At 43.7% G+C, this 26,688-nt stretch overlaps 2 protein-coding genes across 11 annotated transcripts in view; one reads left to right on the top strand and one right to left on the bottom strand.

Moving 5' to 3' along the window:
• slc25a16 (solute carrier family 25 member 16) overlaps window positions 1-22,975 on the bottom strand; it is a 34,389-nt gene extending 11,414 nt beyond the window's left edge. For 2 of the 7 annotated variants that reach the window (XM_061836345.1, XM_061836342.1), the window contains exons 1-3: window positions 19,907-20,064; window positions 18,105-18,200; window positions 15,509-15,565 (exon numbers count right to left, since the gene is read on the bottom strand). The gene's annotated coding sequence lies outside the window, so the exon portion shown is untranslated. Of the gene's footprint in view, window positions 1-14; window positions 273-15,508; window positions 15,566-18,104; window positions 18,201-19,906; window positions 20,065-22,631 lie in introns of those variants that run through there. The other 5 variants (XM_061836346.1, XM_061836347.1, XM_061836344.1 and 2 more) reach the window with 5 other exon arrangements.
• Window positions 778-26,688, top strand: part of tet1 (tet methylcytosine dioxygenase 1) — a 41,230-nt gene continuing 15,319 nt past the window's right edge. For 2 of the 4 annotated variants that reach the window (XM_061836338.1, XM_061836337.1), the window contains exons 1-2: window positions 778-1,437; window positions 2,851-4,839. In XM_061836338.1, coding sequence (XP_061692322.1) covers window positions 2,974-4,839 — 1,866 coding nt within the window. In that variant the 5' untranslated portion in view covers window positions 778-1,437; window positions 2,851-2,973. Of the gene's footprint in view, window positions 1,438-2,850; window positions 4,840-20,452; window positions 20,650-26,688 lie in introns of those variants that run through there. The other 2 variants (XM_061836339.1, XM_061836340.1) reach the window with 2 other exon arrangements.

Genomic DNA, 26,688 nt, shown 5'->3' with positions numbered 1-26,688 from the left:
TGCACTGTACTTACGACGTATCATACTGTACATGACCCGTGAACCGCAACGAGGAAGGTCGATGGTACAAATTCCCCCTCAGTAAATTGATTTCTGTGTCGCCTTCTTCCTCAACACGACGCCACCTCAAACGAGAGGCGAGCGTCCCAAATAAGCGTGACGACTGACACTCATAACTGAACTCTGAAGCCTGTTAAAACATAAAGTTATAGCGACGCTCCCGAGGATCACGTTAGACGTGCCCTTCGCTCCGGGTTTACTGTCGCACGCTCATGACGGTAAATGACGTCTATTGAATGCGACCCGATGAGGTCATGTATTTGTTCTACCACCAGGGGGAAAGAGCGCAAAAACAAAACAAACGAATAAATAAATGCATAAATGAATATCAACAATTGTCATGACAAAATTTGTTTTTTTTAATTAACGTATTATACTGTGTATTAGTTCCAAGATGCACTAATTTTAATGTAAAGTTATTTATTTCGAGATGTAATGAATTATTTAAATATGTACTTAATTACCCAGCCATTGATTTTCAGTACTGCTTATTCTCACTCGTGTCGTGAGCATACTCAAGCCTAATCCAGAGTGCTCAGGCCGAAAGGCAGGGTACACCGTGAACTGGTCGCCGGTCAGTGGCAGGCCACATATAAACAATTTCAGTATTTATTGCATCATTTCAGAATTTCATTAGCTAAGTATTTATTTTTTACAAATATTCAAACAGTAATCATCATAATATTGAAATATGGCCCCCTAGAGAGATTTTTTTTTCTTGAAAATTTTTCCCCAAGACTTATCTCTAAATTTATTTAGAAACAAACTTTATTTTGGTAAATATATAACTTCATCGGGAAAAATACATGCGTTTCTATCTCTTTTTTTCGTCTGGAAAATATGCTAACTTTATTCTCTCAATATTATAATTTGATGAAGAGGCGGGTGCAAATGCAGTGAGACAAGCACACGCACACAGACGCGGGCGCGTATGCGCCTTCCGATCCGGGCCCGACTGACAGCTCGCATCCGTGTCTGGTTTTCTCGCCTCCCCTCCAGCCCGGAGACGACGCGCTCGACACGGGCTGAGCCCGAAGAAGGTCGGTGTCTGGCAGGAGGGAGCGAGGAGAGCGAGCGGGGCTGCCCTGGCCGTGGTTGTGTGACACGAGAGGGTTTGACGTTTTGACGACGAGGAGCGAGCGAACCGCGCGGCGACGTGGCCACCGGGCACCCCCCCCCCTCACCCCCACCCCGCTGCTCTGCTCGCCCGCCAGCCTGTCATGACCGCGTCGGTCTGGACGCCCAGCAGCAGCGGAGCGACTCGCCATCAGCGGCGGCGAGCTAAATTTGCCGAGGAGGGGAAAGGCATACAAGGTTTGACGGTCTCCGCGGAGTATTATTAGCACTTCAGACGGCGCAACCGACTCTCCCTCTCTGGTATGTCAAGCATTTTCCGCCGCAAAAACGCCTCGATAAAGCCGTAGGGGCGACAGAACCGTGTGAAAGTGGCGTTTGTCCTCGTCCACCCACCCGACCCCCTACCCCCGCCTCCACCCACCATCCTAACCCCAAACAAGGCGCTTTAAACGCGGGCGGTCAAGTGCAGGAAAAAAAAAAATCGGAGTAAAAGGACGACGCAGGAGGCGTTTGTAAGGTTGTAATAACCACACATTTCGAAAACAGGATTTGGCCTCGAGCACCGCTCAGCAAAGTGTTTGCCCTTTAAACTGCTCACGCCAAAGAGGAAGCGGCGAGTGTTTGTGTTTAGAATAACTTCTCATGCTATCTATCTTTGTCTCGACGGTTTGGACATTTGAATGTACCAGCATGTGTCAGGCGTGGCCAAACTGTCACTTCAGACAAGGTTTGTGGAAGACTTGTCTTAGGAAACTTAGAACAGTTAATACCTTAAAAATCTTAGCATGCAATAAATTATTATTGTTTTCCCCAAGTGGCATCAAGCACTGTGGGTTGTACACGATCCAGCTCACAGTTCTGTGTTCGAATCCGGGCTGTGGTCCTTCAGTGGAGCGTTTACATCTCCCCCCCCCACACACACATTGTAAAAACGTGGAAATTGGCTTCACAGGTGCCCTGGCCAGATCGGCCCTTATCCACAATTTTATGTGGTCTGCTTAAGCAAATCACGTGCGTCTACTTCATGATTCTCATTTCACCTTCCATTCATTTGCCCGATTCTCATCCAAATACAGCGGCCCCTTTGACTTACGAGTTTAATTTGCGTCATGACCGAGCTGGTAACTGGTAATGTTTGTGCAATCTCTTTGTGCAGATGGCAGGGACCTGATTCCTGGTTAGTGACCCCCATCCAGATCTTAAATACAAAAATTGAAAAGATGAAAAACAAAAGACGTGCTAAATGCGCATAAAGGAAACAAACAAGATGATAATAATGATGAGCCTTAAAATAAAGCAAATCTGCCTAATGCATTAAAAAAAAAATACCAGACGTGACAAAATATTTATAAATAGTCTCACTGGCTAAATAGGGGTGCCATTTCTCCCCCTGTTTCTGTTTTAATTATTTTGGAGCCACACCGAGTCAGTCATTTGCTCAAGAACATAATTATACAGTTGGTGTTTTACAATGTAGAGAAAAATGCCAATAACGGGGCAGTGTCTCTTGAGCCAACTTTGGTTTATGATCACCTTTTCGTTTGCAGCCAGCAATATTTTTTAAAAGACTTTCGTTCAGTCCTTCCAGAATATTTCCAAGATAGAAGTTTGTGAATGATACACAAATTTTAAAACAACTGGATAAGGCTTGGCACTCGGCTGTTGCTTGTCTGTTTTTATTACCCTGGTTACCTTTTTATTCTGTGTCCATAGGTCATGCACTGCCAGTTTCCACAACCCCGAAAAACACAATAAAGGTGGATTTTAGACAGAATTGAGACCAAAATCCGGCTCCCATGCTGGCTGTAAAAAACCCTCGACTCCATATCCTCAGCCATGCCTGCCACCACCAAATCCACAAGAAGACAAACCCACACTCAGAGAAAAAATGGCCAGAAAGTCGCCGACACCAGACGGCAAACCAGCAACTCAAATAAGGGCAGGGGACGAGCCTCAGAGCGTCTCCAAAAAGTCACAACTGCTCTCACACGGTCGACTGCCAGGGCTCAGTCGCGATCGGGCCGGAGCCCTCGGGGACGGGGGACTGGTAGCCGGTCCGCATGTCAGGGCAATGCATCTCTGGGTAGAGGTAACCATGCCATAAGTGTAACAGGATCCGCAAGACTCAAAGGGTTGAGCAAGGTGCCTGATCACTATTGTGAGTTGGATGACACCCTATGGCGGAGGAAGTCCCCACGGGGGGCGCAGGTGTCAGCTGATTCCTGCTTACCACCCAAATTGTGCAGGGGTGCGAGGAAGACGAGAGGAAGAGGTAACACCCGCAGGCAGCCGTCGAAGACCAGCAACAACGACCCGACTACTGATGAGGAGCTTGAGAAAGCACCCCTCGAACAACTTCTGCCGGTTTCTCTGAAAACTGATTTCCAAGGTCCCGCTCACGTCAAAGATGCTAAGGAAGGCAGCCCCCTCAAAGCAGACTCTCCGCCATGTAATGACAACCTGGAGGACTGTGTTCCTCTAGACAACCAGACAAGTATAATCAGTGAGAATGTGGCTGAGGCACCTTTGAGTGAAGACCAGCAACCAGACCCCTGTGACGTTGCTAGTAAAGATAGCCCCAACGAACTAGCTGCTACAAGGATTGCCTTCGCTGTTTCGCAAGGACTGCAAACATCTTTTACGCGACACAAACCCAGGCTTGTCACGGATGATGATGATGATGCAATTTTAGTAGAGACAATGACTGACAACACAGCCAACTCCGAGATAATGCAAGAGAGACTGGCAGAGAAAACATCTGAGAGGTCGGATGAGGTGAACCAAGAGCCGGCGGACGTTGTTGGGGAGCTGGCTGATTGTGAGGGACTACCAAAAGAGAACAGTTCTACTGAATCACTTCTCAGTGCGCCAGTTCTCTCACATCCTCTGGATACAACTCAGTCCATCAATGGACCGCAAAAACAGTCGCTTGACAAGGTGCTAACTGTCCCAAACACAGCTACCTCAAATCCCACCAAAGCCCCCAAAACCTCAGAGTCATCCCAACCGGAGGTTCTGAGGCAGGACGGGACAAACATGCAAACTTTGGTTCATGGTGCTAAACCTCCAGTCCCGAAATCCTCTCTTGTACCAGAGACCTCGATGTCGCAACGTACCAACCCAGCAGCAAGGAGTACCCCGGTTATTATCCGTAGTGACTCCCTAAAGGCAAGGAGCTTCTGGGAGCGACTGCAAACTCTTGCGAACCCCCCTCTTCCTGCACCACAAGCCAAAAATAGGAACCCCTCTCCTGAACCAACGGTGCGCCACAGTCGGGTTGAGACTCCAGCAGAGTGTAACCCAGTCTTCAACGAGGACAGTGGTGTAGCAGTCGGAGCGCCTGAGCTAGACCTGCCCCCAAAGATCTCAACCCCCTCTCTGGACGGCAGCTCAGCCTTCTCCTACAGCTCGGAGAGTACGCGTTCCTCGTTCTCTTTGGAAACAGAGTCTGAGCAGGGCTATGGCGAATCCTTGGTATCCTGGGGGTGCGAGGGAGGACGCTGCCCGCCCTCCTGGAAGCAACAGCAGCGCAAAGAGCGGCGAAAGCGGAGCAGGTGCGGGAGGTGCGAGCCGTGCCTGAGGACCATCAGCTGCGGCCGGTGCAGCTGCTGTCTCAACCGCAGCACTGGCCATCAGATCTGCAAGTTGAGGAAATGTGTGGAACTGAAGAGGAGGAGGCCGTCGAAGCCGCTCATTGTACAGGTTAGTCTTTTAATTTTACCCCCAAAAACGTACAAAGTCCAGAGTTGTACTGCCGCCTACTCGCACCAAAGATAGCGAGTCAAAACTAAATGTTTTTACTTGGTACGCTCAGACTCGCTCGATCTGGTGCAGCTTTCCTCTGAAATATTCGAGTGGGGGAGGGGCGTGGAGAATAGACGACCCATGTGAATGCATGTGTGACTAAAGTGAGTATGTGGGATGATGCCTTCTTTGTTTTCATGACCGGCAGCCGCTCAGCACGTGGTTAGAGTAATGCGCCTGTTATGTGTGCGTGTTTGTGTGTGGTTCAGACCTCAACTATGAACCCCCAAGTTTTCTTTCCTCTGATATTTATAAATATGCTCCCCTTGTTTCTTATTGTTTTGCTGAAAATAGTCCAAGTGGAGGGAAGGCAAGCGACATAGTGTTCAGCACATCCGCACCACAGTTTTGAGATTCTCAGTGTGTAACCCAGCTCGAGCGTCCCCCCTCCACCACATTCCAAAGAGATGCAAGTTAAGTTCATTCAAGACTCATAATTGTCCTTAGGTGTCAACGTGAGTGCTAACAGATGCTTGTCTTTGCGTGGACTGCGATTGGCTGGCAACCCGGCCGGAGTGAACCTAATGTTTAACAATTTAGCGTGAGCCACTGATGAATAGGCATCCATTTTCTATAGCGCTTGTCCTGAGCTGGAGAGCTGGTAAATGCCCTAGACGGGTCGCCAGCCAATCACATACATGTTTACAAACAGCCAACTTTCATCTGCACAAAAAAAATGGAGAATTTGGAGTCTTCAATGAACACCACATGGATGTTTTTGTAAGGTGGGGGGAAGCCCGAGTACTGGGAAAGCTGACATTTGAACCCTGAACCTCAGAAATATGAGGTAGACGTCCTCACCACTAATTCACCGTGCTGCCCTCGATTTTCCTCAATTTTTACGTTTCCAATGGCGTACATTTAATTGGACGCACACCCTCCACACACACAACATGGTAGTTACACCCTAATGCTGTTTTGTGTTCATCGTGTGTCACACGGCAGCTGTTTGCTAATGTGTCTAACGGGTCAAAATTGCTTGCGTTTGGGGGTTCCCTTCGTAGGGGTTAGCCGCCATTGTGTGGAAACTTTTAATATGACGCACGCCGATTCGTGCCTCCTGCAGAAATGTCCTCATTCAGCGGTATGGATTCCCAGAGCCGAGCCGTGCGCCATGTGTGTCGCTCAATGGTGTCCATGCGGCTGGGGGGAGGGAGAAACCGAGAGCGCGAGAGAGTCCATGCGGCTCAGTGTGCGTTTGTGCGAGTGCATTGACTGAAGTCGACCTCCCCGTCAGAGGCATAGTCAGATTAGGGGTGACTGTTATATAACACCTGCGGAATCACTCAGTGGAAACCTTTGTGCGCTATTGCCGAGCACGGGAGGTGACACAAGAGCCAAGAATCTGCAAACGTACTATTAGGGACGTCCCAAAATGTGGGTCAGTGTGGGCTTGTGTGGCTTTAAGGTTCACTGGGGTTTGTTTATTTACACACACACGCATGCTGGTTGGTTGGTTGTATACTCGCTGTCAGAATTCCTCTCACTCAAAGCGAACTAGTTCTTTTATTGTGCCGAACGTATAAGATATCGGCGTCCACCTCAAAGATTAATACGTTTTCTCATGAGAAAAATCAGAAACAGAAACTGAACTGAAAATGTAGGGGCTGGATGCCTAGTATTACGGTTTTAATCATCTTAACTGTCATGCAAGTGTAGCCAAGCTGGAGCCTATGCCGGCTAACTTTGGCAAGAGGCGGGGTACACCCTGGACTGGTCGCAAGTAAATTGCAGGGCACGTGCAGCGTATGACAAGAAATCCTTCAAATTCAAACCTGTGAACAATTACAGCTCAGAGTCTTTCAATCGGTGAACCCGACATGCAGGTTTAGGGAATGGAGGCAGAAACTGGAGAACCTGGAGAAAAACTTTGAACTGTGATGTGCTAGCCCCTATTTCCATCAGCGGTCTAAATAACGATACACAATGGTGAACTCGCTACTCCCAAGAGATGGGTCACCAGCCCCTACCAAGTATACTGAAATCTCCGAATTGACGCCCACACTAAAAGGTTATAACTGTGTAGAGGTGCCACAAGATGGGTCACAGAGGATCTTAGCGCACCAAACTACCATGCAGCGAGCATGTTCAAAGTCATGATCTCATGTTACATAACTGTATTTAGTAGGTAAACTATTTAACGCAAACAAAGCACCTTCACATGAGGCTCATCAATACGATCCGCAAGACATATTACCGAAATAACACGTTAGCACAAAGTGACTGTCTTGAATGAAAATAATAATGAAACTTGGGGAACTTGTATGGTACAAGTATGATATAATCACAAGTTGATACTGTGATATTTTTATTATGGATGCAGAGTACAACCACCAACTGCATGCACGGTTATGGAGCAATACTGTATGTCGATATATACTCAGTGGCCAGTCTTGCTGATCAAGCTCACACACCCTTTCCTGACAAACGTTTCTTCCACAGTATTGTGAAAAAGGGCAGAGGTCAAGTGAAGGAGCACGTGTAGTGGCTTGTCTATAGCTGTTCCTGTTTTCCACAACGCAGTGAACTCGAACGCCGCTGCGGTTTGTTTTGGTTCCATATAATAATAATTGAAGACTGATTGAAAGGGGCTGAAAATACACTCTGAGCAATTTTTCCAAAAAAAGGCTTCTCTGGTTTGTGCGAGCGGCGTTATAGTGGAGGTTTCCCTTTAAAAAAAAAGAAGTCTGGTTTCACTCAGGCTTGCTTGATGTTTCCCTCATGGCCTCGCCTTACATTGGGCAGTCAAGAGAAGGCTGGGCCCTGGCCCTCGAGGCACACACACGCACATTAGCGTCACACGCTAAATGCTGCCTTTCATACAGCGAAATCCCCCTGCAAACAGTCCTAACACGGGCCAGCACAAGAGTGATGTTGTGAGCACGTCTCACGGATCTGAAGTCCGATTCTTGGCTCCGGTCTTCCTGTGTAACGTTTGCATGTTCTGGGTTTATTGAATAGAAGCGTGAATGTGACTGTGAATGGTTGTTTAGCTTGCGACCACTCCAGGGTGTACACCCACCACTCGTCAAAACTCAGCAGGGATTGAGTTCAGCTCACCCGTCGTCCCAATTTAGAAAAACTGATGGTTCCTAGTCATCAGATGCTAGCCTCTATTATTATGGCTGACCAATCGACAGTTAATGAGTAATACTCCCTCTCTCATGCAAAACGATACACATGGACATCATCTGCTTCGAACCAAAGGGGAAATGACCTATTTTGAAATCAGTTACACTGCTTCAAGTTAGCCAAAAGTGGCTTGTCGGGATCTAACAAGAAGCAACAAGAAGTTCCTGAACTTTTTACGCTAGGTACCGCCTTAAAAAATACTTAGCTATCTAAGTACCACCTGAATGACAAACATTAAAACACAAGTATTGGCAGGTTTTATTCCCTTTACAGGATTACATATTGCTGTAAACTACTGTAACATTACAAAATGAAAAAAGACACGCAAATAATGATTCAGTTAAATTGTTATTGCACATAATTAAAAAACAAACATGAAAACTATTCAAACTGATTAGTACACTGTAGTACAGGGGTGCTCAATGCGATCTCTTTTTTTTCCTAGTTTACCTTACACCCCCCCCCCACCCCACTCTTAAAGATGTACACTCATAATTACAAATGTTATAGCACTTAGGCAGTCCATCAATGTATTTTATAATGACAGTGTCCGCCACCGCTGCTGCTTTAGTTAGCAACAGTCTGGGCAACGTAGAGCAAAGATGAACTAGACATGCTGCTCATGTTTACTTTCGATGTTAATGGAGAAAGTTAAAAAAAGAAATGCTGTTAATTCAAGATGCAATGACTGTTGGAATATGTGAATAATCGAAGAAAAAGTGGTAAAACTGGATGAGATTTTCTCTTTTCCGAGTGGGAAAGGTCAGGTCTGAAGGCAAAGTAGAAAGTGCAGGATGAGATGGTGTGTCATTTTAAAATTCCACCTTGGCACAGCCTGATACAGGATGAAAGCGCAGAGAATACAGTGCACAAAAAGATAATTAAATACAGGAAGCAACATAAAATCAACCTTAAAATGGTTTGGGAGCATCATCATCATCACACACACCCCTGTCTTTTTTAATTGAACCACAAAAAGAAGGCATGGGTATGAAGGACTAAGCAGATGGCCACAAAGAGGAAATGGACGAGAATAAAGCTATTGATCGACCCCCCCCCCCCGCCCACCCTTTCCATTCCCTATTTAAATATACACACACACTAATATGCAATAGTTGCCGAATCACGCATACTGCCTGGCAATTCACCCGGGTTCAGCTGTGTTGCTCAGTGTGCTATGGACCTCAAGTGATGTAAAATGCACATAAATAAAAAATATTTCTAAAGTACACATTTTTTGTGCAGGTGGACTGTTTCAGGCTCCCCCTGGAACACTGCTACCACTGTGTTATGAAAAATACACATTTAGGACATGTAAAAGCTCAAGCTTCCCACCATTACCACAGTTTCCCTTGATTTAAAACTGCTAAATCTAAAATCCAATTTAGAAAAAAAAAAAAGTAACAAGTGGGGTATTTGTGCTTCATCACTTCCCGCCATGGTGTGCTAGCCCGATGATGTCATCAGGCTTAGCAGCGTGAGCATCCCGGAGGACTTCAATTGAGTAACCGTAACCTGCTATGGCCTCCAACTAGCTCAGCCCTAGCTCCTCTTGCCAACTCATTAATCTCTCATACATCATCAAATCTTTTTTTTTTTCCTCCCCCAACGGCGGCGGTGCATTAGCCAGACGAGTAGCAACAATCCAGCTGAGATAACACATGTATCAGGGGTACACACTTGCGCATCCCCCTGAGAGAGAGAGAGAAAACACACGCCGTTTGCTATAACCCTATTAGACATCATTAAAACCGTGCATGTGTGCGCATATACATTAAGCCGTTTATGGATGTTGCAATATCCTTGATATCCATCTTAAGATCCATGGGCTCGCAAAGTCTTTGTCCTCGCTACGGGGACAATTCACTGCAACCGTACGACGACTGTCTAACTTGTAATGTTCTTCCATAACTACCTTCCACTCGTAAAAAAAAACATTTCTGCATGTTAGCAGGACAAATTTGGCATAGTAATAGTACAACTACATGTTACTAATAAGGGAATAGTAGTTGACAAATGTGTGCTACTACTAAATTATAAAAATCTACTAGTTAGCATCTAGCGCGTCACTAGTAAATAATGATCACAGATGTTAGCTAGTGCACAGTTTTGCCTCACTAGTAACATGAAGTAGTCTTACTAATGAGGACAAAGATTACAAATACATAGACCCTAAACCGGGTATTATGTAGATCAAACAAAGGATCAAACTGCTTGCCATATATATGTCTTTATCTTGTGTGGATATTTGAATGTCATATTTCACGTAAATGGCTTGTACTTCAGGCCCTCGTGCGGAACCCTCCCCTCTTATTGTTTCCAAAAATGGGACCCGCTTTAATGTAAAGCAAGAGTGATTTGTTCCAAGCAGACGCCGCCGGCGCGGCGCTTCCCCCCACTCTATGCCTTCGGAGGTCTTCGGCGCTGACGGTTGCCACGGCGACCTCATTGTCTGCCACCCACCTTTGACCCGCCAGCCTGCTCTGACTGAGTATTCTCAGGGTCATAATGAGGCTTAGCCAGAGATAACCAGCAGACACGCACCACTGCTGCTGTTTAAGACGCTGAACTCAGTAACCTGCATCCAGGTAATTAGGGTAAACTATAATCTGTACAAATCCACCCAGTGCTGCAGGTTTTCCCGTTAAAATACTATTAATATGTATAGGAGTACTTTGGCTTAGGAGTTGAATTAGTTCCATGACCAAGTCTAAGTCTCACTTTACTTGTTTCAGCCCCACCACCCAAAAAAAAAAAAAAAAAAATTGCTCTGTATTGTATAAAAATATAATCCAAGGATTCAAGTGTTCAAGGATTTAAACTGTAATACTAATACACAGTTACACATTACATGACATAAAATCCGAAACAGAAAATTTTTGGGTTACTTTTTAGAAACAGTCTCCAGATTTCGAAACCCAGATTATTAGCCCCCAATAAATGTTAAATGGACTAAATTTACAGCTACAATATCGCAGTGCCCGAAGCACTTTACAAAGCCCGTCGTTCACACACAAAAGGACGGCTGCTGCCAGCAAATTAGGGGTAAGGACAGTCCAAGATTTGAACTGGTGACCTTTCGGTCAACTGGATGAGCCGCTCTACCAACTGAGCCGCAGCTGCCAATGAGATGTGAACTGTAAATAATAATGAGAAACTAAGATAAAATGTTCATCATGGAGGGATGAATATGAGGGTGGGGATGGGCTTGTGTCAGGGCAATAGAGCCCTGTTCGAGTTCGACAATGTAGTTTTTCGGAAAGACGCTTCTCCTCAGCCTGGTGGTCCTGCTTTGGATGCTCCGTAGCTCCTGCCCAAAGGGAGCAGACAGAAGAGAGGATGTGCGGGATGGGTTGAGTCTTTGAACCTCCAGACTGCTGCTGTTTAAGATTTCTGTTCTCTCCTGCCGTTTGTGGAGGCTGCCTCCCCCCTCCCCCAAATCTTTTTAGCAGCCTTTGCTGTCCTTTGTACTGCCTTCGTCTCTGAAGGTGAGCAGCTGCTGTGCTGGTGCTGAGGAGGATCTCCACCACCATTTATAAAATGAAATTTAAAAAAAAGAATGCTGAGAAAAAGGATTGTTTCATAAAGTGTAATTACATTGCAGTGTTCGTATGGGTTTAGTGAGTGACATTAGGCGCTGGTCATGGATTTGCCAGTTCGCCTCCTGTGAGCGGGGGCTGAAATTTACTTTTGGACTCACTGGCCACACTGTGGTTGGATGAAAAAAAGTCCACAGGCCACTGACATCTTTTACTGGCCAAAATATTGAATCGCAGACATAAATAGAATCAATTATACATAGAGCTGCACATATACAAAAAAAAAATATTGGTATCGTCATGATGGCACGTGCAATGTGAATAACTGTCCAGCCTTTATTTTACACATACTTCTATAATATAGTCAATTATGTCTGATGCAAACTGAGAGAAGAAAAACCATAAAACCATACTATTACCATTAAGTAGATGAAGCAGCAATGTTACAATTTAGGAGCGCTACAATCCCCAAACCCCTAAAAAGTCCTCCAAATACAGATCGACACGGCCAAACTGAAGGTGACCGTCGCAAAAATTAAAGTTTGCGTACCTCCACAACACACCAATTAATTGAGCACTGCACAGAGCTGCCATTTATTGAACATTAAATTCACAAACCCAAATAAAAAAAATAATAATAATAACAGCACTTGTAGGTAGCTGCCGTAGGCCAAAACTCACACGTAGACTAACCAGACAACCAGACTCCAGCTCCAAAGGTCACTCACAACTAAACCATGCCCCTTAAAAGCACACAAGCAACACAAATACTACACTCGGCCTATGTCGAGTAATTTCTTTCGGCTTGTCCAGTTAGGGGTCACCAAAGCGTGTCATCTCAGATGAACGCTCGTATTTTGTTTGGCAGAGTTTTTACGCCCGATGCCCTTCCTGACGCAACCTCTCTGCATTTATGTAAGGAGAGCGCTGGAGCCTATCCCAGCTAACTTAAGGCGAAAGGCAGACTATACCCCGAACTGGCCACCAGCCAGCCGCAGGGCATATATCGACACCATCACTGAGCGGGAATCGATCCCTAGCTGCCTGCACCAAAGGCATTTTCCAAACTGCTTATCCCAATAAGGGTCCCGGGAGTGCTGCAGCCTATCCCAAGCTAACTTCGTGCGAAAGGCGGACCACACCCTGAACTAGTCGCCAGGCAGTCGGAGGGCACATATAAACCTAAAACTGGCACTGGAGTCAAGGGAGTTAAAAGCGGAATTAAAGCGGAATTAAACTCACAATGTCATCTGATTTCCCCACCCACACTCGTGTGTGGGTGTTTTCTCAGTGAGCTGGGGGAATCGTGTGCGCACTCACTGCATGAACTTGTGGGACAGAAGAGGATCCCGGTGATGTGTTTAGTGTCCGGGACGCTGCCAACGTTTCCACGGAGCCAACACTCTATGTGTCCAACTAAGAGACAGTTTATTACCACAACCCTATAGTTTCCTTTCAACCCGCTCCAAGCCAATTAACTAGAAATTAGCTCTGTAAGGTAGATCGATCCGAGTAACAGCGTCACTGCTTGGTTAGTAACCACAGAAAAGAGCAGATGAGGAGGAAATGTCTGTTTTATGTGAATGCGGCTCTCAGTTCCTCTGCCAGGGAGCCCAGTAAACATCAGTCCAGATGTACTGCCGAGTGTGGACCGTGCTTAAAGGCAACCAGAGATGTCATGACGGGTGCGCCAACGCCGTTTGCAAATGCTCTTTCTTCAATTACAAGCAGATCTATAGACAATGATAGCGCCGATGTTTATGGGACAACCTTACTCATGTCCGTCTACGACTGTTGTGGTGAGTTGAGTCTCCAGAGAGGCTTTTGAAGTCATGACACTTTGTTTGTCTGACAGAAAAACACCTCCCTACCTTTGGACCCGAAAAGAAATACCACTAGCAGGGGGTCTCAGTTTTAACAAAGTGTTGTAAGAAGTGTTTTTCACACAAATATTTCTTGGAATGTGTACCCCACAATATTGCGTAGGATACTATCCACACCCATCCACAATGGTGGAAAATCTGCAATAGATATTGTTTTTTCAAAATTCTTTTTCACCGTAGCTTATGCGCAAGTGTGCTAATTGACTTTACTCTTCTCCTGATGTTCATTAAATAGCTGAGAAGTGCATTGTCGATCCATTTGAGAGGGCATTAAATTCAGTAAGTATATTGGTGGGGAGAAATAGAGAAATAGTGGGCAAAACTATAATTATGACTTTACTACTGTGTTACTTTAGGTTAGTGTTCAATTTCATGTGTGATTCCGATTGGCTATTCTCCACTTGTCTGGTGTGTTAGTGCTTTAAATACATGTGCGCACACGTGCTGACTCACCATAACACAAACTCACAAAAGCCTTTTTCCTGTCTCCTCACGAGCAGCCACGAGGCCCCTCGAGGGACCGGGGAGGGGGCTGGGGGAGTCGCTTTCCTGCATAGTTTTGCGCATGTGTGTTTTTTTGTGTGTCTGTGGGTCAATGCGTGCGTTTGCGTCAACTGAACTCACCCTCACCTTTCCGCATCCTTCACAAGGAGGAAGGGGCGGGGGGGGGGGTTTATATTATTTTCCATTTTTAGCTAGGAGAATTTCAAACACTCAGCAGTTCACACGTAATCATTTTCTTACAGCAGATCACTATCTATATATTTATCATTGATAGTCCCAATGTTAAAACCTTTTGCACAATGAATATTTGACACACAAACTGTGAGCAACACATGTAAGCAATACGTACGGGTATATATTATTTATTCTTTGCAAGGAACGACTAATATTACAACAGCTTCCTGAGGAGTTGTGACCGTCCCCTCCATCTCCATGTACAAACGTATATCTGTATTGTACGCAAAAAGTCTCTTGAATTGTGGCAAAAATTGTTTCATATTTTTACAGTGTTTAATCATGTTATTACTTTTTTTTTATAAAGTACAATATCATAGAGTGTTTTTTGTCGTATTAAAAAACACGACAAATATTTTTGTTGCTTAGGAGGGAGGCTGGAACGGATTAATGGCTCTCACTCATTTTAATGGGGAAAGAAGATTTTAAATGTTTCAATTGCAAGAGTGGTCACAGAACGAATTAACTCTGGGTTTAAAAGCACCAGTGTGTATATAAATTATACATTGATCAAACAACCCATATGAAAATATAATTTCCTACCCTGGAAATGGGAAACAATGAATAAAAGAGCACAACTGCCACTTTGCACCAAATAGTGCGCTCTTTGCAACACTTTGCATCTCAAGTCTTTCAACATTCTCTGCTCCTTCGTGCCTCCGTCCCAAAATACACGTTAACTGTTACCAGTATCCCACCGCACCCTTCATTTTCAGCTTTAAAACGTGCCACATGTTGTTTTTTTTTTTTTTTAACAAGCAGCCTGGCTCTTGTTAGGTAGAAGTAGTCCGGACATTAATCACCTTCAAACGCACTACATGCAAGTGGCTCTACAGCACAGTCTCCGACTGTCCCGAAACATCTGGCGGGCCGAACCCCGCTGGAGCCCGGCCTAGCCAAACGTGACTGTTGCCAACAGTTGTCATTAATGCCGCGGCTAATGTAAATGTGCTTCTCATTGGTCGGCGAGTGGTGACAAACACAAGCAAACAGGAAAGTGCATATTTTAGCCTCGGCGTCAACATGAAAAGACTAAAAATAATCACTATTAATCTAGCAAACACTTACATTTAGCAAACCAAAGCCAAGATGGTGATAAAATTTTATTTTAGACACTGAAATTGAAAGTTTTGATTTTGTGTTTTGAGCAGCACAATGTCCTTTAAATCGAAGGAAAAAAAAAATGTGGCGAAAAGAGTTCCATTCTTTACATTCTATTTCATAATGAAATTTATGTGTTTTTGTAAAGTACAAAATGATAGAGCAGTCACTCACATTTGAAAAATGCACAGGTGTGGTCAGTCATGCTCGCAGATAAAGTTGCAGGTGTAACTGTAAATTAAAAATACAATAAATGCATAACTAAAATAGAAAAATATCAAACTCAGAAATGATAATTTGCAATTTCAACTGATATTAGTAAAACATGATATAAAACAGTATTTAAAATTTTTCATCAATAAAAATTCTTGATCTGAAAAACTATCTGAAATTAAATGCAGTGGCCTGTCAAGGAATAAACATGAACGGTCTATACTCGCAATGTTTTGAAGATGCTGAAAGTTTAGTTCAACATAATCGGTGTTAGTGGCAACAAGCTAGCCATACATTGGAACAAACATTCCTGTTGGCAATCGTGATGTATTGTTGGGGGGGGGGCACGCATCGCGGGACTGCCGTAAAAAGGAGGCCGTCTTGCTAGAACGCGCCTTTATGTGCATGCACTCGACATATTGGCCACACCTGAATCAAGCGAAGGGGTGGATGACAGTCTAACATCTTTTTTGGGGGGGGGGATCGGCACCCCACCACACTACCTCGCTATCGACGCAATGAGCACCCCTGGTGTAACTGAATTTCCTTTGACATGTATCATTATGTTGATGACTTTCGATGTAAATGCGCTCGCAGTACGTGAAGCAGCGCTGAACATGCACTTTCGGCCTTACTTCCGTACATGCTCTGTACAGTTAACTTGCATTTCCTGTTTCCGGGTGAATACTGGTTGTTTTTTAGCAGGCTTGTTTAGTTAACGTTTATGAAATAACCACCTAAATTAATGCCAAGACTACACAAAATAAGTGGCGTCTTTCAATATCTATTTTTTCGACTCGTAACCAAGTTTATGCGTGAGATTTTTCGTGCTCGACTGTGCAGATTTGCGAGCACGGAGGCCCGCGAGCGCGGTCACGCTCGTCAAATGTGAGTGACTGATAGAATACTAATTTTCTAATTTAAAACATTATAAGGGGTGGCTGAAACATTCATGGCATTTCCATTCGGTTCAATGGGGAAAGATAGTTTGAAGTACATATATAATACAGTATAATTTGATTATATTCTACTGCTACTTTGTAGTGTACTCCAGTCACTCACATTTGACGGGCGCATATGCGCCCGCGCACCATCGCACTTGCAACTCTGCACAGTCGAGCACGAAAAATCACACGTGTAAAATTTGTTCAGAGTAGAAAAAATAGATACCGAAAGACGTCGCTTATTTTGTGTAGTCTTGACATTAATTCACCTGTTTATTTCATAAACGTCAGTAACAAAACGAGCCTGAGCCTCAACAATCAGTATTCACCCGGAAACAGGAAATGCAAGTTAACCGTACTGAGCGTATTCAGAAGTGATGCCAAAAGCGCACGTTCCGAGCTGCTTCACGTACTGCGAGCGCATTTACGTCGAAAAGTCATCAACACAATGAGCCATGTCATAGGTGCTCAGTGCGTTGATCGCGAGGCAGTTTTGATTGATCATGTGATGGCGTGCCTGAAAAAAAAAAAAAAAAAAAAGACGTTAGACTATCATCCAACTCGTCGCTTCATTCAGGCGTGGCCAATACGTCAAGCGCATGCGCATAAAGGCGCGTTCTAGCAAGCCGGCCTCGAATTTACGGCAGTCGCGGCAATGCGCACAAGCACCCCCGCTCGATCGCGAGAGGCTGTCTGCTTGAAAAGTAGATAGTTGGGAAGTTCCTTTAGGGGTCGCCACAGCGTGACATCTCAGATGAAACGCTCATATTTGTTTGGCACAGTTTTTATGCCTGATCTTGGGGGTGGGGGGTAGGGGGGGTTGAATCTGGCACGCCTGAGTTACATTGAAAACATTTCTGGGATATAACAGGTAATTTTTCAGTACCTAACTATAAGTATGAGATTATGATGGACTTGACCTAAATTCTAAGGTTAGACTAGTCTGTTTATATATCTATATGCGAACGGTCATTTTCCCCCATGTTACCGCGTTATCTCAAAGTTGAAAACTTTTCCCCTCTACATGCTTTAGGAAGATATTGATCATCTACTGCTAGCTTTCATCAATGGATTGACAGTAGATAGCACCGTGAATTACGCAAGATAACAATACATCATGATGAAATAAAATGATTTGATTATGTGAATGTTTACTTTTGAAATTGAATGTCTATTGACCTCTTTAAAAATGTCTGTCTCAGTCTGTGCAGTCTCAATAAATTATGATTATGGTATTAGGTAAAAACTACATAATCGGGTACAACAACTCAGTAAATTATTTTAAGGTCTTGGAATTCCATCCCTAATCACACCCGCAACTTTATATCTGCGGGCATGACTGACTGCACCCGTACATTTTTCTAATGTGAGTGACTGGTACTCAAAGTATAACACCAGTCACAGACAATCCAAATCAAAGTCATTCATTTATAAAGTTGCCCAATACCGGCTGATAGTCCTATCAACCCAAATACACTCCAGCAAAAACCTACCACGCAAAGTCTAATAAAACCTAAAAGTTTTTCATCTTTCAACTTTTGGTACAACTTCAAGAGGTACTCCACACTATGAAGCAGTGAATTTTCTCTGCTGTGAAGGCGTATTGCACGTACCATTTGACGACGTGGCTTTGGTAGTCTGGAAGGCATCTTCCTACACTTATTGTTTGTCTTTGTTTGCAGTTAGTAGTTTTTCCGCCATTGTTAAACCTGTTTGACGAGAAAGGACAGTTCCTTGTTGCAATGTCGTGCCACAACCATCTGCAAAATCCACAACTGACACAAGAAAAGACCTTTTTTTTTCCCTACTGAGATAGACATGTCAGAATACACTTGGGCTGGATTTAGGTAAATTTTTGATTCAAGTGAGAAAATTCAGATTTTTCTCTCTCAAATGGTACAATTCCGATCAGTGTGTTCCTTATTGTTTGCCTCCGAGATGAAACGCTCAGCTGAGGTGGCCTCACAATAGTGTTACACAGCCACGTGCTGAAGCTCTTCTCACAATGTTCTGGGATGACCCTGATAGCTCTTACTTCCTCGTATCCTTTAAACTGAAATTCTGTATTAATTTTTTTTGTTCTTTGTCTTATGCTGTCTCAGTCCTGGATTGTTGCGGTGATTCAATGCCATGAGCCTTGACTCTTCAGCGGTGTTCCTAAAGAATGTAATGCTACCGTGTAACTCTGCATATTAAAAATAATATTAAATATTAAAAAGGGACGCACAACAGCACAGAAAGGGAAGTTCTTTTCAAGGGGAGGGAGGTCAGTGTCACAGTCATGTGAGAGCAAGGAATGTTACATACAAAAAAGGTTTCAGACATCTTTCTGACACTAAATTAATCTCTAAAGAAGCGAAGGCCACAGTAATTGATTATTGGAGTAATTGATCGTCAAGAAATTGATCAAAATTCTCTTTTCCAGTGATTACGTAATACTGCAAATTAGCTCCATCGCAACAGAAGGTAACAGAAGATTCGGCCATAAATTGTCTTGGATTTACACACAGAAACCAGTGAAAGTGGGATATTGCCGCTGCAGTTTGTGCTTTTCATGCAGTAACTAACACCGGATGTCCCACAATCGGTACCTCTATATGTAACCTCGTAAACAGTCCCAGATACAGTACACAATATTTTTGTTTTTATTTTAAATTATCCACCACTAAGGCTCCCATGAAATTGGAGAGTGCAAGTGTGCGAATAGGAAGCTCTGGAAAGTGTTTGGGATTGGGCAGCAACTAATGAGCGCATTGGGACCGAGCAATGGCTTAAAAATAATAATAATAAACATGGGCATAATTGACGCCTCCCCCAAAACACTATAATTTTCAATAGATGCCAGAAGATGGGCCCAAAGCACTAGTTTTGTTCATTTTCTGTTAGGTATTTTGCTTGTCGAAGAGGATTTCCTCTCCTCACTTTAACATAGTTCCTTGGGACAAGCATCACACAAGATGGTGCGGAAGCATTTCGTGTCTATTAAAGCGACCTTGGTCTATCGATTCCTCTCCTCAATAAGACATTTCCACCACACCCAAATGGCACCAAAGCACTACTTTTACATTGGACAAGATACCCTCTCCAATAGAAGCTTCTTCCCTCACTTTAACAGTTCTCTGGCACCGAGATGCATCAATTTGACACCAAAGCACTATTTTTTTTTCTTTTGGGCACTAAAGGCATTTATGGAAGAGACTTAGGGGCAGCTACCTATCTTCTATTTTTTTTTTTTGAGCAAAGAGGGTAATTTTGGAGTCGAGAAATGCAAACAAGTTTGGTGTAATTCTAATTCATTTCAAGAAGTGTTGGAACACACATTAAGTTCATTAACGGAGGTGCAATTCTAATTGACCCTCGGTTACCTCCCTCCCCCGAATGATCAGGGAAAGTGGCTCAAACACCAATGCCTAACCTTCCCAGATGTTTCCCTTCTGTTTCAGTCCTTTTCAGCCACGCCGTGAGGTGCCGCAGGGGTTAATCTTTCCCGAGTCACAGAGTTGTTGTCCTGGGAGCCAGATCCAGCGTGCGCGCACCCTCCATTCCACAGCTTGCCGCCGATCCCCGCACGTAGTGATGGAGTAAAAAGCCCACATAGGGGATCCTTTGTTTAGGAGAGTCTAGGCATGGAAGATAATTTACAAACCACTAAGGTCCTCACGCCATTGGCTGATGAGCCCCTGTCTGCCCCTTACAAAAGTCATCTCGTGTGTACGCGTGCGTTATTGTGTGTGTGTGTGTGTGCGTGTGTGCTTAACCTTAAGCTGTAGCAGTTTTTGGCTACAGTCAACCCACAGTCACCCTAGTCATGACACCCAGGAGCTTACCCTGCATTCAGCTATTGTAGCCTGGCTTTTGAGGCGAAGCAAGATGGCCACCAATATATTTTAGTGTGTGAGAGGTGGGGGGGGGGGGGTGGCGTGAAGGCGGCATGCTGCCGAAAACAGAGGGGCTTCCTCCCAGGACAGGCAAGGTTTAAAAAAATAAAAAACCTGCCTGAGTGTGTGACTTAGTGGCGATAGTCTAGGCTGCAGTGGAGCTCATCCCTTGGATTTAGTTGATTGGAGTGCTTCATTTGGAAGCTGTCTTTCTTTTTCTTGTTTTTGTTTTTCTAAATTCCGGCTGAGGACCTTGAGGTGTTGGGCTTGTCATTTCCAGGTGGGTTTTAAGGGCCTTGTCGCACCGGTGCTTTGTCTCTGTACGATTTTCTTCTCCTCGTCATTCTGAATTACTTTCAAGAGACTCCTTTTCGAGTCGTACTTGTGCACCTGCTGTTTTTCTGCCCCTTCTTTGTAATTCTCAACTGATCGTTCATCAGACTACACCAACGGTAACCGCGTTCAGCCCTCCTGCTCACCCATCCGGGCTTTTATTCTTTTAAGTTTCATTGTTTGCGCTTTTTTTTTTTTTAATCATTGAGCCAGGAAACGCGCTCTAGTGAATGAAAAAAAAAAAAAGTCTCACGTTCACAGAAAAAGCACGTACACAACAAATCGCTACTACTTCCACTCTGAGCCAGGAAAGGGGAAGACACTTTCTATCAACCAGAATAAAATCAAGAAGCCGTGATGCAGCGCATTTGTTTGCGAACAAGTACTCCAAACCTCTCTGGGGACGCGTCGCCCGGAGAGAGGGGTTTGTTGGGATTCAAGCCTCTGTGACACCGCTGTTGCTAGGGTTCGTCTTTGAGCGTGCGTAAAGCTTTCAGTTCCAACTACTCAAGTGTTTTTGTCGACCCGTAAACGCTTCGACAAGCAGAGGAGTTTTCTAGGGGACACAGAGGAGATTTTTGTCCCCATGTAAAACAATACACATATAGATAGATTATTTATTTGATAAACTGGATATCCACCTTTAGGTCCATGTATTAGTACACTCTTTTCCAAGACCATTCAGAACACTGGTAGAATTACTAGGGTGCTCTAGTAGAACGACTAGTGGAGTCTTTCCTCTACTAGTATTTGAAATACAAAGGTTATTGTAAATTAAGCATAGAGCAGTTTATTCAATATCCTTGATATCCATCTTAAGATCCACATACTAGTGCACTCTTTGTCTTCACTAGCAGGAAAAATTGTGCACACTCGTAAGGCAACTAAATAGTCACTAATTGACAATTACATGCTATTACTGGTTAACATTTAAACCTTCAATAATAGCATGTTGTTGTCCACTAATACAAAGTTTTGTCTAACAGATAATGTGAATGTCCTACAAGTATACCATAGTTTTCCTACGAATGTGCAAAAATGTCAGTGTAATGTAAAAAACCTCACTCGTAAGACACAGGTATTGTACTAGCACACTGAATTGTCTTGCTATTGAGGACAAAGTGTGCACTAGTACATGGAATTTAACCCGGATATCAAAGATATGTACTGTAATTAATACTCAAAATAGTTGTATTGGGTCATACGACTAGGCTACTATTGGCACTAGGAGTACAAAAACATTGCTAGAAAGACGGATAATAATAGTGCACTGAATTGTCTAACTATTGAGGACAAAGAGGATACAAGTACATGGCCTAAAAGGTGGATGTCAAGGATATCAAATAAATGCACATACAGTTTCATCATCCTTCATTTGACCGCAGGCGAGCCAAGATAAACACAAAGACAGCATCTTGAGCCCCCCCCCCATGTTGAGTATGAATTTATATTATGCAATAAAAACGAAAAAAATAAATACTCAATTTTTTTACGAGTTTAGACCAAAGGGAGAAGAATTAAAAGCAGAAGCTGGACTTTGATGTGCGCTTCGGATATCAAACACAAAAGTTGCGCAGCATACACACCGTGACAAACGGCTGTGTCTGGTGCAGCATTGGAAGACAGCCAGCAGGGCTTTGTCATTCAAAGCAGGGGTTTTTTTTTGTGACAGGCAATAAAAAAATTTGAAAAAAACCAAGGACGATGCTCCCTGTGTATGATGGTGCCCGTCGTGTGTATGTTGCTTGTCTTTCCACGACCATTTCCAAATATGATCCCCTGGATTCAGGTTGCATCAGCAGTGTTGCTGGAGTCCCCGTCGCATTTAAAAATACACATTTTTCCAAAACCAGACTAAAACAAACGCACTTCGACTGCCGGACAATGAAAAACAAGATTATAACCCCAAATTGTGTATTCTGCTCCTACTTGTGTGGCGTCCCATAGCTGGAGTTTCCTTTTCATTCTTCAATTCGGGATTCGATGTAAAACTGGAATAACATGGAAATGTGTTATTTATATCTTTATCGATAGCAAATCGCCGCAAGCTAATGCTAACGTTAATGGTTAATTGAATTAGCATTGCGAAAGTAATGTAATCCCTCGTTATCTCACTATAATTAATCATTCAATAATACACAGTATGTATGATAATTGGACATAGAATAACATTAAAAGGGAAACGTTTTTGGCAAAATGGCAATGAACAAAGAAATAAGTATAACTTTCCTGCTATCTGTTGCCCTCTGACTTCCAGTTATCTGGCTACTGACTTCCTATTAGCTAAACAAGCTACAGGAGCCCCAAGGGGACAAAAGTAACCTTACTGTACTACTTATTTCAAGTAGCTCCGTAAAACTCACAGAATAACACGTTAACGTTTTTGAATTATAATTCGTTGTTTGTGATTGTGGTAGAGCTTTTTTAATGTATATTTTGAAATTATATAAATTATGTTATATTGAAAACACTCACTCGGAGCTGCTGTTGTTCCCGACTGACACTCTACCACGTAGCTTTCCCTTTAATAAAGCCCATAAGGTCAATTCTATCAAACATTGCACAATGACAAAGATGGACTCATGGATAGCGGTGTTATAAAAATGGTGAAGCATCACATCTAGACAGACAGTATAATACTCACATGCATATTTTACATTTTATCCTTTGTGAAAATATAATATAATATAATAATATAATATTACATGGCTGTATTTTACTTTCCCCCAGGTTGCCGAGCCATGCACACCAGGAGAAGCAACACAATTTCCATTGAATTGATACGAAAAATGCGGAAAAAAACGATCTAAACTTATCTCATCTTACGTCATTACTGTACGGTTTTATAAAGTACAATGTTATAGAGAGTACTATTTTCTTGTTTTTGAAAATATTTGAAAAAGATGGTGGTTTTTTTTTTTTTGAGGGGGGGGACAGCATTTCCATTCATTTCAATGGGGAAAGATAATTTGCTATGCGAATATGTTGAATTACAAGCGTGGTCACGGAATGAATGCAACTCGTCCAGGGTGCAGTGGACCCCACCTTTCGTCTAAATTAGACTTCGCCTCCCCTGTGATCCTAATGAGGATAAGCAGTATATAAATATAACTGGATGATGGATAGTTCCCCCATATTCATCCCCATTGTTTTCCACCGGATTATCGTACGGCACTGGATTTCGAGTCGTCCGTCGAACCGCAGAGCGTGCGGAAGACGTGACCAAGCTGTCGCTCTCGATGGCCATAACGCATATCACGAACCGCTCGCCGGCTGCCAACAATAACACAGAGAAGAAGACACGTCTGCCGTGGAGTCGCCGGTTCCGCAAGGATAACAAAATGTAACGTTTTGCTTATCCAGATCCACGCTGAAAATGTTACGCGTGCTCGCTCAGTCCATGCATGGTAAAGGAAAAAGGCTAAACATTTACTGCAGCGCTTAAGCCAGCGGTGGGGAAAGCTTTTCCCCTGTCAGGAACTGTTTCCTTTTCATAAAGTCCCCTCGCGAGCCATACTAATTTCATGAAAAAATATGATGCAACGGTCTTTCTTAACTATTAAAAACATTTGTGGGTTAAAGGTTTCGGGCTTTTATTGTAACAGTACGAGCGGTCCTAAACTTCTGAGGTTTGGGCCTCGGGTTATGTTAGGACAATGCAAATGATAATAACGCGGCTTGTGCGGAACTTTATCTTTATACCTGCCATTATATGATCACAATTGCAGGATACGTTGGCAAACATTGCGCATTTATCGTGCGGACTTATGTCGGGTTGTAAGTACAGCGGCGTACGACGTGTATCCTGGAATACACGCAATGTTGAATGCTTCCAAGATTATATTAATCCTGATTTGGTTCCTGTCCCGTGTCCTGGTTTTCATGCTGTTTTTCCCTCAAGGAATAAAAAGGACCAAAGTGCGTGTTTTTGTTTTTGTTTTGTTTTTTGTGATCACATGTGGGAACTTTTTTTTCCCCCGCATTCCACTCACCCCTTCCTCTCTTTAAACTCAGACCTATTGTTGTCCAGGCCGGGATACATCCGAGTGTTTGATGTAGGCCAAACCCAAAGTCAGTATTCGGTTCCACTCCACCCTCCAATCACATTCAGACACTCGCTCATCCAAACACATTCAGGCATCTTCTCTAAGCAAAACTGCAGGGTTGCTGCTTGCTCACGACATAATACTAGTATTTCCATCCATCCATTTTCTTAGCCGCTTATCCTCACAAGCGTCGCGAGGACTGCTGGAGCATATCCCAGCTGTCAACGGGCAGGACGGGGGTTACACCCTCAACTGGTCGACAGCCAATCGCAGGGCACATCGAGAGAAACAGTCGCACTCACAATCACACCTACGGGCAATTTAGAGTGTCCAATTAATGTTGCATGTTTTTGGGGAAGTGGGAGGAAACCGGAGTACATGCAAACTCCACACAGGTGGGGACGGGATTGAACCCAGGACCTCAGAGGCCAACGCTTTACCAGCTGAGCCACCGATCCGCCAATAGTCGTAATTATTTAATCATAAAATTACCAGAACAGAGTCACTGATGGTGTAGTAATCCACACATATCTGTCTTTGGTGCGAGCAGCGTGGGATCGATTCCCGCTCAGTGATGGTGTCGAAATCTGCCCTGCGACTGACTGGCGACCAGTTCACGGTTTAGTCCGCCTTTCGCCCAAAGCTAGCTGGGATGGGCTCCAGGTTTCCCGTTAACCTTGTGAGGATGAGCTGTTTGGATAATTGATGGAAAATTACAGGACGCTTTGTAATTAATGTATTCTACCAAATCTGCAATCATTTTACAATGAATTGTTGCAAGAGTTTTATAAGTTCCGACTGACTATGAGCCCATGAACGCGTCTGAGTCTGATTTATGATTTGTATAGGTGAGTCAGGGAGCGAGGGAAGCATATTTCTCAATGGCCTGTGCTGCCGGTTTAATTTTTTAGTCAAATATTTCCACACGACTGACCATCTGATGACTCCAGTGAGGCATCCGTGTTGTTGTTGCCAAAACGCGATCGGCTCCGAATCAACTCCGATGTAAAATTGTCATCGTGCAATGGAATATTTGACACAACGAGCAGCCGACTTGTCGATTCAACCCCTATTAAGTATTAGTCCCTGTTATTTATTGGTGGATTTGATGCACTTTTTTTTTTTTTTTTTTAAAGGAATGGTTAACTCACGAAGCTTCTTTGAATTTTGATTCATGCACTTTGAATATCAGCTGTGGCCTTCTTATGTGGAGTTTTCTTGCTTCCATTTTATTCCTTCACATATCAACGTGCGAATGTTGTTGGGTTTTCGTTCTTGAATGTGGAAAAACGCTCAATGAGGTGATTCATTTGACATAAGAATTCTGATCATTACAGCAAAAGGAGATCCCTTGCACGTAATGCTTGTGGCCTCAGTAATATACGGTAACGGTTTCAAGTCTGGTCCGTTGACTCATCGGGGTCTGGTGACTGTTGATTCTTCTTGATCAGTCCGTTAGACACTGATGGGGTTTAAGAAGCGTGTGTTCCATGCACAGTAGAGAGAAAAGTGAAAGTAACTACGCTCCTTCACGAGCGCTCAAATTGCATTCCCCAATTACACGGTGAAATAAGCCTTGAAATAATTTTTTTCCCAGCTGCCGATGAGGGCACATGATGTCATTTTTTATTTTATGTTCTCGTTTCTTGAGACGATGGCTTTTTGGTTTTTGCTAGCCAAAAGCCAGGGGTGTCAAACTCATTTTTGTCGAGAGCCACGTTGTAGTTACGGTTTTCCTCGGAGGCCCGTTATGACTGCGAAGCCATAAAAATCTTGAATCGGCTCACCATATTTACACATGAAATTTAGGAAATTTTGGAATCAGAAATCACGGGTAACGGGCTTTTCAACTAATGTTGATGTTTGTTAGCACAAAAAGGCTTGCAATATTTCAACTTTATCATTTATGATATGACAACTAAGTGGAATGGTGGCGCAGC

Source organism: Syngnathoides biaculeatus, chromosome 12, assembly GCF_019802595.1.
Source record: "Syngnathoides biaculeatus isolate LvHL_M chromosome 12, ASM1980259v1, whole genome shotgun sequence".
NCBI classification, from domain to species: domain Eukaryota; kingdom Metazoa; phylum Chordata; class Actinopteri; order Syngnathiformes; family Syngnathidae; genus Syngnathoides; species Syngnathoides biaculeatus.
Note: the sequence above shows the minus strand (reverse complement) of the source record. Positions and strands in the feature narration are given on the sequence as shown.